Source organism: Aptenodytes patagonicus, chromosome 2, assembly GCF_965638725.1.
Source record: "Aptenodytes patagonicus chromosome 2, bAptPat1.pri.cur, whole genome shotgun sequence".
NCBI classification, from domain to species: Eukaryota; Metazoa; Chordata; class Aves; order Sphenisciformes; family Spheniscidae; genus Aptenodytes; species Aptenodytes patagonicus.
In genome coordinates, this window is record NC_134950.1 from 144219401 (window position 1) to 144237164 (window position 17764).

Consider the following 17764-nt stretch of genomic DNA (forward strand, 5'->3'; position numbering starts at 1 on the left):
CCCTGCAAACCTTCCAGCGCACTGAAAAGCTGGCATGCCTCTTTGGCTTCTCAGAGTTTAATAAAGGTGTATAATAGCATAGGCCACCCCAGACTGTTTCAATCTTCCTTCCAATCTTAAAGACTGAACTCTTGTATGTTTGATTTAAAGGTACTTGTCCCATGAGCAAAATCTGCTGCCAAAAGCATTAGCGCATTTTCAAAGGACGTTCCTCAAATACAAATGAGCCAAACCTCTGTGATCATTTTAATTGGTCCAGCAGTGCTTGCAGCTAAAAGTGAAGCTGCCACCTACCATGGCAGACCAGACCTTTTCCCCTACCCCCTAATATTTGTGTTTCTGACATTTTAAAAAATAGTTGTCAGTCTTGCTCAGTCTGGGAGATTTATATAAATTCATGATCATGGCAGTTAACTTGATTCTGTCAAAACTGGTGTATAGGCTGTGAGATACTGCCCCATGGAAAGAAGAGAAATGGTCTTTCAAGATGGTCAGTGGTTTTGAGTAAGTAAAATTTCATTGATGCCAAAACACTTACAGCAATTTATTGGTTTCAGCTCCGATACCCTGATTTGGGTTGAAAAACTCTGATTGAAACTAGAGCAAAGATTTCGACTGGGATCTCTCTGCAAGTCTCCTCACACATGCCCATGCACGCACATGCCAACGCACACACATATCCATGCAGAGCTGCCAGAATTTAAATGGACATTTCAACACCATTCTGCTTTTGTGTAGTCAGGAGTTTTTGTCCAAAACTTTTCAAGATGATACAGACAGCCTCGTCATCCTCCACGCAGCCCTAGTGACAATGCCATGTAAGAGCATGAAGAGGGGTGCAGGCAACCCATCTCCTTTTGCCTGCCGGCTTTTCAAATGCCAAGGGTAAAAAGACATGGAGATCCTGGCTGCCTGTGCCAGGTGGCCCCAAGGCCCCATGTTCGTGGTCTGGGCTTTAAGCCTTTTCTTCTTTATAATGCAAACTCTTCTCAGTGCAGTCATTATGAGAGGAGTGAGGGATGTGGAACCAGCACCCCTTGTGCTGAAGGTCCCGAGGCTGAGTACTGCTGCCATTCGACCAAGCAACAGGCTCTCATCAGGTAGCTTATGTTTGGAGTAGAGGTGTGTGACATTGACTGTTGAGTATGGTCTTAAAGTACCAGTAATGAGCACATTAACAAAACACACATTACGCTCTAGGACCAGTCTGTATGCAGACAGTTGTTGATACCCATCCAAAGCCACCTTTGTGGAGAGAAGACGTACTTATCACATCTCTAAATCTTGTGCAGCCAATATGGTCTTGAAACCACTGCACGCAGTAGAATGCAGCTGAGGATATATCCTTCTCCTCCTGCCACCAGCAGCACTGGAAAACTAGCCTGTCTCAAGGATGAATGGTGAAGGTTTCAAGGACATGTTGGCTGGAGGCTGAGCAGGAACTGGTCAAGATTTACTGCTTCCACTTCCAATGTCTTGAGTTTCTGCTTTGCAGTCTCTGGCTCCTCTTCTTGGCATTAGGCCAGCAGGACAAGCAGCAGTGTTGGAGAGGTGACCCAGCCACACTGTTTTGGGCTCATTGTCCTTGTCTCTAAAGGCTGACCAAATATGAATAGACATTTAAAGGTTTTGAAGGAAAATACATTCCTGAACACTGTTAGATTGACTCTGACTTCAGTTTCACCTACATGCTCTCCATAGAGAAATCAGTGGATTTTTGAGTCAAGCTGGATCCAATCAGACATCAGGGGCTAGGTTTAAAATTATTGCAAGAGCACTTTACAAAGAGGATGTCCATATTTCCATGAACAGCTGAATTATGGCTCTGCACTGGCCCACAAAAACATGCAGAGTGTCTCTGTGTTCATAGATGGGATAACTTCTTTTGTCAACAATGCATGTGGCTTAAGAACATCTCTTCATATACACCTCTTAAAAAGCACAAGGACCAAAACATGTAATCTCATTGCTAGCCATTGAGAAGTCATTAAGGGAGCTGTGGAAAGGGCTGCCAATGGGAAAGGGTAGTTCATTCTTTGTGCCTATCTGTGCTTTAAATATTCTAATAGGCTGTGAAATGCAGTGGAAATATCTCAAGCATGGCTACATCTCTACTAAGAAGCCAAATGGCAAAAAGCAACTCATTTCACAGAAGACACCAAACAACCCTGAAAACAATTTTCTGCCCTTTTAGGTCATGACTAGGTTCAAACTTGCAGTGTACGGGTGACAACTCGGTTTCTCATTATTTCCACCTGCAGCCATCCAATCTGTTGCAGCCTTGAACGTATAAAAGCATGATCAGGAGTTATATGAGAGTATGACATTTCAAGGCATCTGCATTAAGTCAGAATAATAAGACTGTGCATCCTGTAAATTTAATAAATGATGAGCTTATTATCAGGTACTCCCATGCCTCACATGAGCAACTCCATCCAGTGTGTGGGAATACAGTACAGTAAGAGAAAAAAAGAAAGAAATACTAAAAGGTAACAAATAATAAGGCTTGCTTACTGTTGGTCTTTCTAACTCCAACAGAAGCAACTAAAGTGCATCAATCAGGTCTTTTTTCTGTGATAGGGATGTTCTCCAGTGTTTTTAACAGCTTGCAAATTCCTATGACCTATAATCAGCCTGATCCCACTGTGCTCCCTGTCAGATACCACAATGGCTATAATCTGGCACCTGCTTGGTACAAAGCTTGGAAGTGAGGCTGGGTGCCCACAGAATAAAAATTAAGCGTGTTCACTGCAGAGGGGGAGGATCAGAGGGAATTTAGGAACACTGGTGACAGCCTTTTTTCTTCTCTCTCAGCAAGAGAGTCCTGACTATGACAGGTCAGAAAACGCTGCTATTGTTCTGCCTTAAACCTCCCTCTTCCAGATGCAGAATTTCACTTCCAGAACCAGCCAGCACGGGGATGTGTTCCCACTAAAATCAGCTACCTCCATCTGTCTCTTCTGGACTACCCAACTCACCCTATTGTCAGACTGTTCAGAAAGCAACGAACGTTTTCTTGCCTTAACCAGTTTGCAAATCCTCTTCCTCATGCCTGACTTACATAGGTACATATCCTAGAAAAGCAGTGGGTTTAGATAACCTAAGCTTTTTTCATCCTTCCAAATTCACTGGTTTTCCTCAGTGCAGAATTCAGTGGATCCCATCAACCTGGAACTGCCTCAAGCAGATTTTTCTATAGACAACCTGCCCCAGATCCTGATCATTCTCCCCTGTAAACTACTGCAGTGTCTCTGATAGAGATACCTCTGCAACTCTATGGAAATCTTTCATCAGTTTAGTAAAGTACGGGGACCTATATTACAACTTCATTCATACAAGAAAGCATTTTCTCATGGTCTGTGTTGTCTTTGAAATTCTCCATTGGAACTGGAAACTGTTAAACAGCAATCTACGTTGCTGTCTAGCTAAACATAAACAGACCCATGAATTGGATTCTCTCCTAACACAGCGTACCAGCTTTGATTCATGAAAACTGAGAATAAAAGACAGCAAAGTGATGTATAACACTAAATAATCTGCACATATCTTCAAGTGCTGTTATTGCCACTTTGCAAGACACAGAGACCCTGAATAGCTTGGCCACTCCTGTCCAGTTGGGAAGAGCCTAATGTGCTGTGGGCTCTCTTGCAAAGAGATAATAATAATGATAAGGACCGACAGCTTCACAGTCAGAGATGCAATGAGAAGTCAGGAGTTACTGGCTCCTAATGGTGGGCACGGCTCACCTCCCTTTTAACAGGGCCCAGAATTGTCAGGGTCTAAAAAAAGTGGAACAGCCCAGATGGATTGCGTCAAACTAAAAAAGGGAAGAAAAATGGGTTTTATCTGTAGGTCAGATCACACACTTGCCCTTGCTGTGGGACACTTGGTGTGTGAACTGCCTCTGCCCTCATTTCATCCTCCTGAACTGGAGACAGTAGCTTGGTCAGGAATAAAGGTTGCCTGCAAGCAGGGAAACCAGCACCGGCAGGTCCAAAAGCAGAGGGCCTGCAAATCAGGGAGACTGGCATGTCTGCAACAGCACAGCCAACACACCTTCATCTTGGAAACACCTTTCGGTTAAGGTAGGATTCCTCTCACCTGCGCTTAGCTGCCAAAAAATGAGGTGTATAGTCCATGTTAGCAGGCTAGGTTCCTTTTATAGTCATTGAAGAGAAGGGTTCATATTCTTCCCAGATCCCGTCCAACACCATCCTGAGGGATATGTGGATGGGTATAAGCCCAGCTGTGCAGGTTACAAGGGCAAGTCCATTCTACCTGCATTTCTCAACACCAGGACATGAAATTATCATTGGTCACAGTGAGAGCAGAAACAGAGACAGCATGTGCTAAAAGCTACCTGGGCATGAATAGCAATGTACAGAAATTTCAGTGCTGCAAATTTCAATATTGTGATTGATAATGGAAAAATTCTTACTGTTAAAAAGGATATTACTATTACAAAGCTTTATAAGATACAGACAGGTGTAGTGAACAGTGAACTAACATTGACTTGAGAGTCAATCCACAGGAAAATATGGAAACTACTGAAATCCTGTCTGTGGTCATGATTCAAAGCAGTTCGCCCATTTCTTTCTGGGAAAGCATTTCTGTGATGCTAATAAATGTCCTATTTTTTGATGGTATCCTTTCTTTTACTCCCAAAATGACAGCTGAAGAAAATTACAGTGAAACAGTATCAAAGGTTGTTCAGATTGAATCTAATGCTATCTAGCAGGCAGTGGAATAAATACCAAAGGCAGCAGAAGCATCGTTTAAGCTAGGCTGAACAAAGCATGGAAGTATGCGCCCCTGTGTTTGGAGTGGGGGGCCTTTCCAGCTCTGCCTCCCCCAGCGCGACCCACAGCCTGCAGCTGCAATTCCTCAGTGCAGGGAAAGACAGCAGCTCCGAGGAGAGCTGGTAAATCCCAGCCCAGCTTCAGGCTGGCCTGCGACTGTACAAAAGTGAAGGGCTGCATCAGGGTTTTGCCTGTATCTCCAGCACCCCGCAGAGGCACGCGGATCCGGGAAGGCAGATGCCAATGCCCGCACTGCTGCGGCTCAGTAGATGATTCCTTCTGGTTCCAGCAGCAAGTACTTCTTCATGGATGGGGGGATGGAGAGCAAGGAGACTCCTCGGTGGCACCTTTCTGACAATATTGCCCGAATAGCACATCTGCATAAATGCATGAGTGACCGTGGTGAATTGCTGCACACAGTGAACAAAGAGTCATAGAAGTCCTGGTGCCGCTGTAAAAAACCACAAACGTGTTTTAGGGAAATAAGGCTGGTTTCCTTCCCTCCCTTTGCCCTGCCCACAGGCAGCCCTTGGCAGAACAAGTTAAAAAGCATAGACAGCCATCCTGTCCGTTGGAGGCACATCAAGCACCAGGGACTTGGTTTAGCCAAATGCCTGCACAAAATTCTTATGCTTGCCTCAAATATTTAGTGTGAAGTTAAAGACCATGCTGAAATCTTTAGGCTTGGTATGTCTTATATCCATCAGTTTGAGGTGGGGGTTCCTCTGTGGCGTTAGTCCTGACCTGAACAGACGCTGCAGCCAGCTCAGGGTCAGTGCACGTGGACGAGTTAATCCCCTAAACCTCACCGTGGGGCAGCAAGGCAGCATAATGCCGGCGCTACCGATGAGTTCGCTGGGGCTGCTGAACGGCAAAGTACCTTTGGTCTTGCTCATCGCTCCAGTGGCTTTTTAGAAGAAATAAAATTGCATCCCAATGAGAAGAAAAGTGCAGATGCTTACAAATGATGTTGAAATAAAAGAAGCAAACGGTAAATACCTGCGACTACGCATGACTTGACCTTACTTTATATTCTTGCTACTTGACAGGTCTGGTTACACTTTTTTTCAGATACACTTCATGTATGAAAAGTACAGATTTGTGTCAACAAAATTTTTTTCTTCAATTTCCTGTCAAATTTGGCAAAGAGCTTTGACAACAAAAATGACAATCTCAACAAAGAAATAGAGCAACTGTAGACTTTTCCAAATAAGAATGTTTCAATACTTCAGATTAAAGTTTTTGTTTGGAGAAAAAGATTTAGTTATTTTCTTTCTAATCACATTCGTAGCTCAGCAAAGCTTCTATTATTATTATTATTATTATTATTATTATTATTATTATTATTATTATTATTATATTTAGGTGAAAAAGGAACATTAACATTTAATTTTGTGTTCACCCAAAATGGTTTCTTTTAATTTTTTTCTGAACAAAGCTGACCTGAAAAAACAGTTAGTCTCACAGTTCCTCTGGCTGTATAACGCTGCATTATAATACAGATGGGGTTCCCTAAACATCACTGATAATGCGTAGCAGATATTGGTGCACTTAACTTCAGCACTGATTTGAAAATTTTGAAAAAGCCCAGAATTAATAAAAAACTAGGTTTAAACTGGAATATTGGATTGAGACTATGAGGATTTCTGAAGTAAAGGGATAGTTATGTCCAAGCATGTAGCTCGTCCCACAATTTTGCCTTTTGACAACATCTATTTTTCTTTGATCTCTTATTTTTCATTTAAATTCTCCCTTGCATTTGCAGCTAATGAGTCCTGCTCACAGAAATCCAACCCAGGCAACAGAACCAGAATATGTAGTCATTCACATGTAACACAGTACTTTTAAAAGATTTGCTGACTTAAAAAATACATAAATATATGCGTGGACAGATCTGAAGAAACACCAGTCACAGCCAGAACCTTTGCACTTGCTGAGTGCAGGGTCAGCTGCACTCCTGCAGCATCCCTGCCAGGGGGTGCTCCAAAGGATAATGTTGCAATGAAAATTTCTCAAATATATGTCTTTTGTCAGTGAGTGATATGCTTTTGTCAAGTGAGTGATATTAAATGGGGAAGTCCCAAATCCTCTGAGATGTTCTTCTCTTTCAAAAGCATTCTCACTTTTCTTTGGCCAGATATAGAGAATGCAAATAAGGAGCTTGGATTTTACTCAGTTGCAACTCATTAAGATCTTACCTCAAAGACATCATCAGGTATGGCTGCTTTCCACTTCGATGTTGATTTGATGTGTTCATAGGTATTGACGACAACCTCCACAGCTCTGGGGTGGGAATGACAGGCTTGTAGCACCTGCAGGCAGGATGCATAGAGACCATGAGGACCACCAAGAAGCTAGGGCTAGCCTGGATGCTTGGCACTGTGCAATGACACACTGAGACAGATGCAGCCAAAGAATTACGAGGATAAGGTTGGAGATGCAAAAGACGCAAGCCATGTCTACACCGCTTAGTGCAAGTGCAGCAAGAAATCCAGGCTAGCCCCCAGTGGAGCCGCGCACACCCCAGTTTAACGCAATACAGAAATACTGGCTTAGATCTCCAGAGCAGTGTAGCTTGCTGATGGGGGCAGCTTTATCATCTGAATCTGGCAATAACTTGTTCATAGCTAGGTTGAGTGTCTCGACACCAGGTAAAGCCATGCACAAAGTCCTTGCTCCAGGTCATGCAGCACAGGAACAGAAAAAATCCCATTATATGAATCAAAAATGCATTGTTACTGGAAAATTTAAAGACTGGGAGATAACCCAGCTCAGAAGCAAGGCTCCCAAGCCACACGAGGCCTCTGAAATGACTGCTCGTTGCCCAGTAACTTTAGCTCAGTAGGAAAAAAACCAAAGCCTATTGTCATTCACATTCAGGGAATAGCACTTTGCATTCACACCGTACAATGCACATTTTTGTCCACACAGAAGACAGGCTTTCACAAACAAAACTGCAGAACATCCCTCTGGAATAAATATCATCCTACATATTTTACAGATGGCAATTGATGGTTTGGAAGGGAGACCCGCTCCATGCAACGGGAGACAGGCAGAGGCAGGGAGAGGAGACCCCAGACCCTTCTCTCAAATGGTCTCTAGGAAACTAAGGGTTATTTTGTAAAAGATGGGGCCAGCTCATCCTGGGCTCAAAAGGGCACAGCCAAAGGTTTGGCATTTTATTCAAAGGCCTCTGGTTGCTTGGCTTGTTGAAACTATATATACAGGTGAAAAGTTGGAAAATGTTGCTCAGGGCACAGGATGAGAGAGAATGAGTCCTGACTACAGCAAGCTTACTTAGTTGTGTGATATAAGAAGTCTGTCAGCTACTTCTGTCAGTGCCTTGGACTTTGCAGACGTTTAGAAATTCTTTGGGAGTGATCCTGCAATTATTTTTCTTTTTTTTTTTTTTTCATCAACTATAAGCCCAGGCCCAGCGTTTCCCCTTAATATCTCACATTTCCTGGGAATGAGCCCAAGCTTTATTGAGATCCACTTTATTTTGAATAGATTTGAATAGATTTTTAAACGTCAGAAGTGACAAACTGAATCAACTGGTCTGATCTCCAATCTTTGTTAGAGGCCATGAAATATGTATTTCGTATAACCCAGTTAAACCTGTATGGAGCCAGGTTTGGCAAAGGCATGTAGGTCTTCTGAAATGAGAAAGTGAATCAGCTCTGAAAAATTAGGCTTGAACCAGCATTTAGAGTTTGGGGTTTCAGGTTGGTTAAGGACAAAAATGGGATCTGAGTCTGGTTTCTGGCATTAGCAACTGTAATTTCACTTCAGTTAAATGATACCACTCTTACAGCAGGTCGGCTTACAAGGTTTTGGGCATTCTGGGCCCATAGTCTACAAGGCTCCAGCAAATCCAGATACCACCAAACCCTGAAGTTTGGATCTCTCATCCCATTCCTGTTCAAGACATCACCTCTCTCAACATCCCTACTGTACAAAGCCATCCTTAACCTTGTGGAATTGCAGAGGATATATCCTAGCTGCTCCATGATTCAGTAGCAGCTGGTAGCAGATGTCAGGCTGGGCAGCTGGCCGCACAGATGTCACTTTTAGGATATACTGTAGTGGTGCACAGCCATTGACATCCATGATGTTTGCTTCTGCTCCTGCCTCCAGCAGCATATGCAGCAGGATGTGATCACAGTTCCAGGCAGCTTTGTGGAGCGGTGATTTGAAATCCTCATCACGAGTGTTCACTTCAGCTTTATAGTCTAACAGCATCCGACAGATGAGGTGGTGATCCGGGCTGTATATCTGATCCTTATAGTGAAGGGCCCAATAGGCTGCACAGGCCAGGGGAGTCTCCATGTAGGCATTGAGAGCATCAACGTGTGCTCCTTGTTCCACGTAAAAGGCCACGAGCTCAGGGATACCCAAACGTGCGACGATGTGCAGAGGAGTCTCCTCATCTTGGTTATTTGTTTTTATGTTCACATTTGCTCCTGCCAAAGAAAGATGATGGGTAAAAATGAAGGCAACAAAATCCTAGTTTGGCCATCTCTCTGCTTGAGCCCTGCTACCCAAGGGGAAGGTGGGGGTGGGCAACTGGCTTGAAAGACGCACATGGAAATGCAAATAGCTAGGGACATGGATTCTGCATTTCTTAAGCCTCCAGGAAACCCTTAGAAACTTCAGGTTCTTGGATCCAGCTTCAGATGTGATAGCTTGGCCCAGAGCTGGCAGAAGACCTTATCTGAACACTCTATTTTGGAGCAGCATGCAGGTCCAAATCTCTGTGTGAAATGCTTTTTCCTATAGGTTAAGAACTGAAGGGAAAAGGAGAGCTTTACTCCTACTCCGGAGAACAGCTCTGCTCAGATCTATACCCTGAGAACGCTTCCTGCAGCACCTCATTAACTGCGAGCCTGGAAGAAAGGACACTTTTTGATAGCTCCACAGATGATTTTGAAAAACCACAGCCGAAGTCCCCAGCTGAGGGTCTGGATCCCGTTTTCAAGCTGTTAAGGGGACGGGTAGGACTGCTCTACCTGTGCCGGGCGGCCGCCGCAGCTGAAGCAACAGCTCCATCTACTGAGCAGCGAAGCGGGGCCGCGGCGGGGGGGGCCGATCCCCCGCCCCGCCCCGCCCGGCCCTGCCCGGCCCCTGCCTCCGCAGCGGCGGGGCTCCCCGGCGCCCGCCGGCCGCAGCGCGACCGGCCGGCCGCCTTCCCGCTTTCCAGCTACCAGCGCTTCGCTCTAAAGAAATGCAAATGACTGTAGGGATAACACTGAAGACTGCTTGTTAGAAAAAGGGGGTGGGGGGGGTGGCAAGACCCCACTCCCCAGAGCAAAGCAGAACCGTAAAACGGTTCTGCAGCGGGGCCAGCAGGCCGGAGGGGCAAGGGGCTTCTTCCAGAGATGGAGGGTGCTGATGTCGACGACCGCAGCTGCGTAGACAAGGGCTCCTTGAACCTGGAGCCTTGGCAAACTCAATAAAGTACTCGTGCGAGAGCAAGTGCACGCTCTGTGGCCACCGCTCTTCTCCCCGGGCTCACGAAAGCCCTTACGTAGCCAAACTTACACTAAGACTGAGATGTAAGGACAGGGAGGGAGAAAGAGGAGTCAGAAATTACCTCTGGGCTGGAAAACCTGAGTGCTAATGCCATTAAGCCGTATGAGTGTTAGTCGTGTTAGATGTCCATAAGACTATCGGCAATCTAAGTTTGGAGGTGGTAAATGAACATGGGATCAGTTTTGCTTGGCTGGCAAGTTGCCCAAACCAGAAGCATTTACCTGAATTGACCCAGTGTGACACCACTGAGCGGAGATGGCAGGGTGGGAGATGCGTCTTGGAAACCTTGGTGCAGGGACGTTAACCGAAACCCTGGCTTCGGCTGTTGCGTGGTGCTGCGATGTATATGTGCACACCTGCCACATTTTGCTCCAGACCTTTCCCATTTTGTTTGGAGTCTCGATATTTAGCTCATACGGAGATTCGAGTTTACCGAGTGCTTTGGGATTGAAGGGTGGCTTGTGAAGTATTATTATTCTGTTGCTGATGGGTGGGTGGAGAAAGCCTACAGAATACATCCTTTCATTTGCATTCATCCTATCCTACATTTTATAAGACTACATTTGACTTTTAAGCTTCTCCATGGTAGCAAATGCAACTCCTGCTGTCAGGACTGTTTGCTTTGGGCAGGATACAGCTGGCAGCATTTATTTTCCTTTCTACCAAACAAAATAATATGTATCTTTCCAGCAGAAGAAAAGCGATGTGGTTATTCATTTGGGACTGCAGATTGCCTTGCCCACAAAGCATACTTGGGCTCTGCATCTCAGGAAAAGCTTTCAATAACAACACATTTGTTGTAGCAAAAAAACCCGAAAGCATTTGTATTTGCCATGGCACAATGTGACAAATAGGGGAATCTGTCTGTAACTTAAGACTTGAACTGCCTGACTTTTCTGTACCTTTTATGTCTGCCTTTTACTGTGTCCTGAGTCAGCATCCATTATGAGTGGGACAACCAGGGGATCAGGCCCAGCCAGCACAGGTTCATGAGAGGCAGGTCCTGCTTGACCAACCTGATCTCCTTCTATGACCAGGTGACCTGCCTAGTGGATGAGGGAAAGGCTGTGGATGTGGTCTACCTGGACTTCAGCAAGGCCTTTGACACCGTCTCCCACAGCATTCTCCTAGAGAAGCTGGCGGCTCACGGCTTAGACAGGTGTACTCTGCGCTGGGTCAAAAACTGGCTGGACGGCCGGGCCCAGAGAGTTTTGGTGAATGGAGTTCAATCCAGTTGGCGGCTGGTCACGAGCGGTGTTCCCCAGGGCTCAGTTTTGGGGCCGGTCTTGTTCAATATCTTTATCAATGATCTGGATGAGGGGATCAAGTGCACCCTCAGTAAGTTTGCAGACGACACCAAGTTGGGCGGGAGTGTTGATCTGCTCGAGGGTAGGAAGGCTCTGCAGAGGGACCTGGACAGGCTGGATCGATGGGCCCAGGCCAACTGTATGAGGTTCAACAAGGCCAAGTGCCGGGTCCTGCACTTCGGCCACAACAACCCCATGCAGCGCTACAGGTCTGAGGAAGAGTGGCTGGAAAGCTGCCTGTTGGAAAAGGACCTGGGGGTGTTGGTCGACAGCCGGCTGAACACGAGCCGGCAGTGTGCCCAGGCGGCCAAGAAGGCCAATGGCATCCTGGCCTGTATCAGCAATAGTGTGGCCAGCAGGAGTAGGGAAGTGATCGTGCCCCTGTACTCGGCCCTGGTGAGGCCGCACCTCGAATCCTGTGTTCAGTTTTGGGCCCCTCACTACAAGAAGGACGTTGAGGTGCGGGAGCGTGTCCAGAGAAGGGCAACGAGGCTGGTGAGGGGTCTGGAGAACAAGTCTTATGAGGAGCGGCTGAGGGAACTGGGACTGTTTAGCCTGGAGAAGAGGAGGCTGAGGGGAGACCTCATCGCTCTCTACAACTACCTGAAAGGAGGTTGTAGCGAGGTGGGTGTCGGTCTCTTCTCCCAAGTAACAAGCGATAGGACAAGAGGAAATGGCCTCAAGTTGCGCCAGGGGAGGTTTAGATTGGACATGAGGGAAAATGTCTTTACTGAAAGAGTGGTTAAACATTGGACCAGGCTGCCCAGGGAAGTGGTTGAGTCACCATCCCTGGAAGTCTTTAAAAGACGTGTAGATGTGGCACTTAGGGACATGGTTTAGTGGGCATGGTGGTGTTGGGTCGACGGTTGGACTCGATGATCTTAGAGGTCTCTTCCAACCTTAATGATTCTATGATTCTATGATTCTATCCTTGTGTTAAGGAAATGGGGTGTGACACCAATATATTTATCCAGGAATTTCATCTATTCATAGCTCCATTTGTTACAGATGACCAGCAGCATAATGTACTTTACTTTGGGAAAACAAAAATCTTACACCAATAGCCTTTTTTCCCCCAATCCCTACATAGATGCACGAGTTCGGCTGCTGACAAATGAAGAGATGGTATGAAAAACTGCATCCAGTTTTTCAAGGCCAGGTCTCAAAAAACAAGTGGTTGGAAGAATTTTACTGAGATCAAGGAAATTTGAACAAGAAAGAAGAGGAAAGGGGTGCACTTTCCCGTGAAAACATCACAATAGTAAACCTAGATAAAGAAGATAGGAAAAAAATAGAGAAATAGAAACTCCCTGATTCAGAGGAGCCCTTCTGCTGAGGGACTGACCGGGCAACAGGCTGGAAGCACTGAAATGGGAAACAACCCTGGCGTAAGGGCAGGTGGCCAGGGAGAGGAAAGGACAGATGGGGTGAGGAATCAGAATGAGAGAAGCTTCCTCTGACCAAAGAGATAGGGAAAAGGAGTCTGAGATGAAGACGTGAGTCAGCTGTGGATAGAAGGGATAAATACGCATGCACTTTGACAAATCGCCTCCTAAGAGAAACCACAGACCATGCCCACCATCTCTGGGCATGCCACGAGAGACCCTCCAGAGCTTTATCTTACCTCTCCAAACCAGTTGCTGGGCACAAGGCATGGAGGTTTGTGTTGTACAGAAGTGCAAGGGCGCCTGCCCACTCATTGAAAAGCAGTTCAGCTTAGCTCCATGGTTGCAAAGGATCTTGAGACACTCCACATTTGCCATTTCACACGCTACGTGGATTGCAGCTTTTCCATTGGGCCGGCAGTTGATTGTAGCTTTGTGATTGAGCAGGACCGAAAGACTCTCCAGATGTCCATACATGACAGCTAGATGAAGTCCAGTTGCCCAAGATATTTTTAATTTGTAGCTAGGCAGCCAGTACCCTGTACAAAGTGAAAATGTGTTACCAACCTTGGCAAAGACTTTTCTTTGGACTATGCACCTACTGAGAATAATTGAGGGGGAAGGAAGGGTTGGAGTTTTGCTTTAATTTACTGTAATTTCACTAGATACAGTTTAATGCACACGAAGTTCTCTCAAGCATAACTTCATTTTCATTAAGCACTTCTACTATGTGTGCTGAATAGCCTGCCTTTTGGAGAGATAATTCCCATGTAGATGTACTCTGAAGGCAGCTTTTGTTTTTCTTGTGACCTGTGTAGACTCAATTAAAAAAATACGCTTAGAGCATTTGAAAACTTATGGGGGAAATGGGATCTTCAGCCTGCCAATAGCTGAACAAAGGTAGTGTTGGAATAAGAAGGCAGCATTTACTTAGGCCAGTGACTCAACAGATAGCTCATCCTGCTGTTTCTGCGTGGGAGATTGCAGGATCTTGCATGTCAGGAGCTGGATTCAGACTTCCAGTGATGCAGTGCACACAGATGACCCTTAGCAATGTGGCTGCAGCTGTATCAGACCTCCTGCCAACTGCTGTCCCTGAGGAGCATGGAGTGAGGAGTTTGGATGCTGATGTAAATGAGGTTGAAGAGCCAAACAGAAGCAGTGACACTTTAGCATGAAATTTGGCTCCAAAATGTTTGGATATTTCTCTGAAAATTTCACAATGATCTTTTTTTTTTTTTACTTACAAACAGGTGTAAGACCAAATAACACTTAAATATTTGTTCCCAAAAATAGGACTACATGCTTAATGACTGCACAGAGACAGTCTCAGAAGTGATTACTATAATAATTTGTTTTAAAAAAGTAAACACAATAATAATGTGCAGAAGGGCAGGAGAAGTCTAAGACTTTTTCTTTTCTCTTTTTTTTTTTAGCTACAGTAGCTGCATTGTAGCTAGAATGTGCCTGTAAAATTTTCTGGGCTTCATTTATCTATTTCTCCTTGGACGAATGCCTGGTTGAATACTGTTATCATGTAAAAGACACAGCAAAAAATACTAAAGATGTATAACGAGGTCAAATTAATTCAGACCTTCATTTCTGAATCTCTAGTTATATATAGTTTGTCAACCTTAATGTCATATAGATACAGTTTTTATAGTATTCATGTGTGTTGTATTAGACAGAAAGAAGATGGAGAGGGAGGAAAGAGGTAGATAGAAGCAAAGTGCTGGTGGCAGGGAGAAACTTGGATTAACGTTCTTCTTCCTTCCTAGTTAAATTGCAAGTATATTCTGAGGTAGATGCCAGTAATGCAGTTCTTGTACGCCTCTGAAAAATGCTAGATTTCCACCAAAAGGTTATAGTTATAAAATGGACAGTCATGACAGCAACTGCACCTCCTGCTCTGGCATGGCTGCAGTGACTTTTTCCTGACCAATATAAGCATTTATTAGTGCCAGCGTGTGATGTTAGGGGTGAGAAACTGTCTACAGGCCGCAGCACCCACTCTAGGACTAAATTTTGGGGACTACCAAACCCAGTCCCCAAGGAACCCACGCTACGAATGGCAACAGCAGGCAGCCCTGAGGTACCTGAGTGCCCACAGGGGGTGATAGGCTCCCCTGCAGCTGCTCAACCCTCTCTCAACCCACTGACTATCCAGGTTACATTGGCAGCTACGGTAAGACAACCGTTTCATCATATGCCCCCAAACCAGGCACAAAGTAGGTGGGCTATATCCCAGAGTCTATGCATATAGCAGAGAAATTTCTCAAGGAAATCCCCCTCCCAAATCATGGTTATCTGGGATTCAGAATAAAAGTATGATTTGCACAAGAGTTGATAGAGTGCCTTCTGCCTTTCAGATAAAAAAAGTGAATACACTGCTGTGATTTAGTCCACAGGCCGCATTTACCTCTCCACCTTTTGGAGAAAGAAGAGACTTCTCCAAAAGAGACAGGTTAATGCTTGCAGTCAAATGGTCTACAATTAAAAATTTATGCATTAATCCTGTAGTCTCAAACCACAACCAGAATGCATCTCAGCCTGCTGAGGACAGAAGAAAAGTTATTCATCACTGTGTGGGTTAGTTCGGACATGGTCCCCAGGGGAAGTATGGCATGACTGCATCATCCCCACCCTAATGAAATAAAAGAACAGGAGCCAATCATTAAATAAGAGGTAATCACAGAAAAGGAGAAGAGGTGGGATATCGTCCCTTCTTTATGCCACAGAAAAGAAAGTGCATTTGCTGTGCTACTGAGACTGGAGGTGTTTATCTCCACATATGATTAACTTCTGGCAAAGGCTGATCATTACTCTTTTCTTGAGACACACGAAGAGTCTGTTAGCAAGTGGGTCATGAAGTATGTTGGTTTTAGCAGAGAGCAAACTTGTTTTATTGCTTTAAGTTTTAAGTTCCTTGAAACTCAACCAGTGTCTGGCTGAGAACTGGTTTGGGTTTTCTACACTCCAAAATAGATGTCTTTTCTGGTGTGTTTTTCCAGATGATTTTTCTGTTTATCAAAACTAGCATATCCTCACTTTCTGTCAGTTTGAAAAATAAATCTCCTCCCATCCAGCAACATCCAAGGTGCACAGGATTTCCTTAGCTCTCCTGAGCTAGGGAGAATTCACTCTACTACTACTGTAAACAGAAAATGGAGGAGATTTAATATTTTATGTTTCTAAATGGTCTGTATATGTGGCTGGGTACGTGCAAGAAATGTATATACCACACTTAGCCTGCACGTGTCTATTCTGGACTTTGCACCCACGTTCTCCACGAGGAAACAGCAAAGGACTCCTCTTTCTGGACTCCCCTGAAGCTGCAGCAACTGCCTCAGTGGCACGGAGGCTCAGGCTGGTCTCTGGCCTGCCCTCCACCAAGCCCAGCAGGTACAGTCGATAAGCTCCACTACTACGGTGACTGAGGTCGTATGAACCTGCTGAGATGTTACTGCCTATAAATCAACTTACGCTACAGCTTCGGAAGAGCCAAAAGGCCACAGTTTCTTGAAAATTACTCATACCCATCTACTTCCTGGCTGGTGAATGCTGCCACATTTACCTTGTTTGTAGGATGCCAGAATCAGGTTTTCATCTTCCACTTCAAACACCGTGTCCACGTCTATTTTCTTTTGGCTCAAGAGCTCTTCCAGTGTTTCAAAGTCATTGGACTTCAGGGCTTCAAGAAAAGCCTTTTTCAGCAACTTTGCATCTGCAGCTCGAGTAATTTTCCCCTCCGTATTCTCTCCCTCTTTGTATGACTCCTCCAGATCCATTTCCAAACGTATTTGTTTGTGCTGTGAAGAGGGGTACGCTGAGGTCCCTATAGCACAGTTGCATGCTGAAGTTCCTGAAGACCAGAAGGTAATTTTATCACTTGGTCATGCTGATCTGCTTGTTCTATTTATATGAGGAACATTTCAGGCATCGAAATGCCACTCTTCGATATCACCACACTCTTTTTATGAAAGCGAGGACAGACACACTAGCAATAACACCAAAATAAGAGTTATCTCCATGGGCTTTATACACATTAAGCTTCATTAACCACATGGTTACCCTCTGCTCCTGCCATACACTTACATTAAGAGACACTAGTCCCGGGCGTTGTTTCTCAGCTGGAGAAGCACTCGCATTTCCTTTCATTGTTACCATTGCTGATTTATTGACTGCAATGGGATGTGATGCTCTGTCTGCAGATATCTTGTAATTAGTGCATTTCAGGGAAAAAAAAAAAAATCCCCAAGGTACTCTTTCTGTGGGAGGTAGCTCACTCTTCCCCCAGGACAGCATTCGGCCTGTCGGTCCTGCTTTCATTCCTCCAGCCATCAGGCAGGCCTCCACAAGAGCTCCCCACCACGCAGGTCTCGCAGGTACCCTGATCTGTAAAGCCCCAAGGGATCATTATGTTGATCTAGCCCAGTCTCCTGTATAATTACCCTGAGCAGCAGGATTTCCCTAGTTTGCTCAGGGGCACTGCCACCAACAGTGCTCCCAGGAAGGAGAAACGCTGGGATGAGGGGGCTGCAGAGCCATACAGCCATCTTTTGGGGTGGGGGACCTCACACACTGCAGGGGACTTGCATGCTAATTAACTCACGTGCAAGCACAGGAGGCCGCATGGGTCCATAGGCTCTTCTCCTTCCCCCTGCACACTCTTCATCTAAATTCAGACCCTTCCCTATGCCCCAACTACTTTTCCCTCTCCCTCACAACCCCATCACCCACT

General features: G+C 45.2%; 1 protein-coding gene across 1 annotated transcript; it reads right to left on the minus strand.

Moving 5' to 3' along the window:
- Nucleotides 1-445: 445 nt before the first annotated feature.
- Nucleotides 446-16893, minus strand: ASB4 (ankyrin repeat and SOCS box containing 4). The gene is made up of 5 exons (XM_076331476.1): nt 16598-16893; nt 13263-13562; nt 8772-9262; nt 6998-7111; nt 446-5250 (listed from the first exon to the last, which is right to left on the minus strand). Exons 1-5 carry the CDS (start codon nt 16809-16811, stop codon nt 5062-5064), a joined length of 1308 nt encoding a protein of 435 aa, XP_076187591.1. The 5' UTR covers nt 16812-16893; the 3' UTR covers nt 446-5061.
- Nucleotides 16894-17764: the final 871 nt, after the last annotated feature.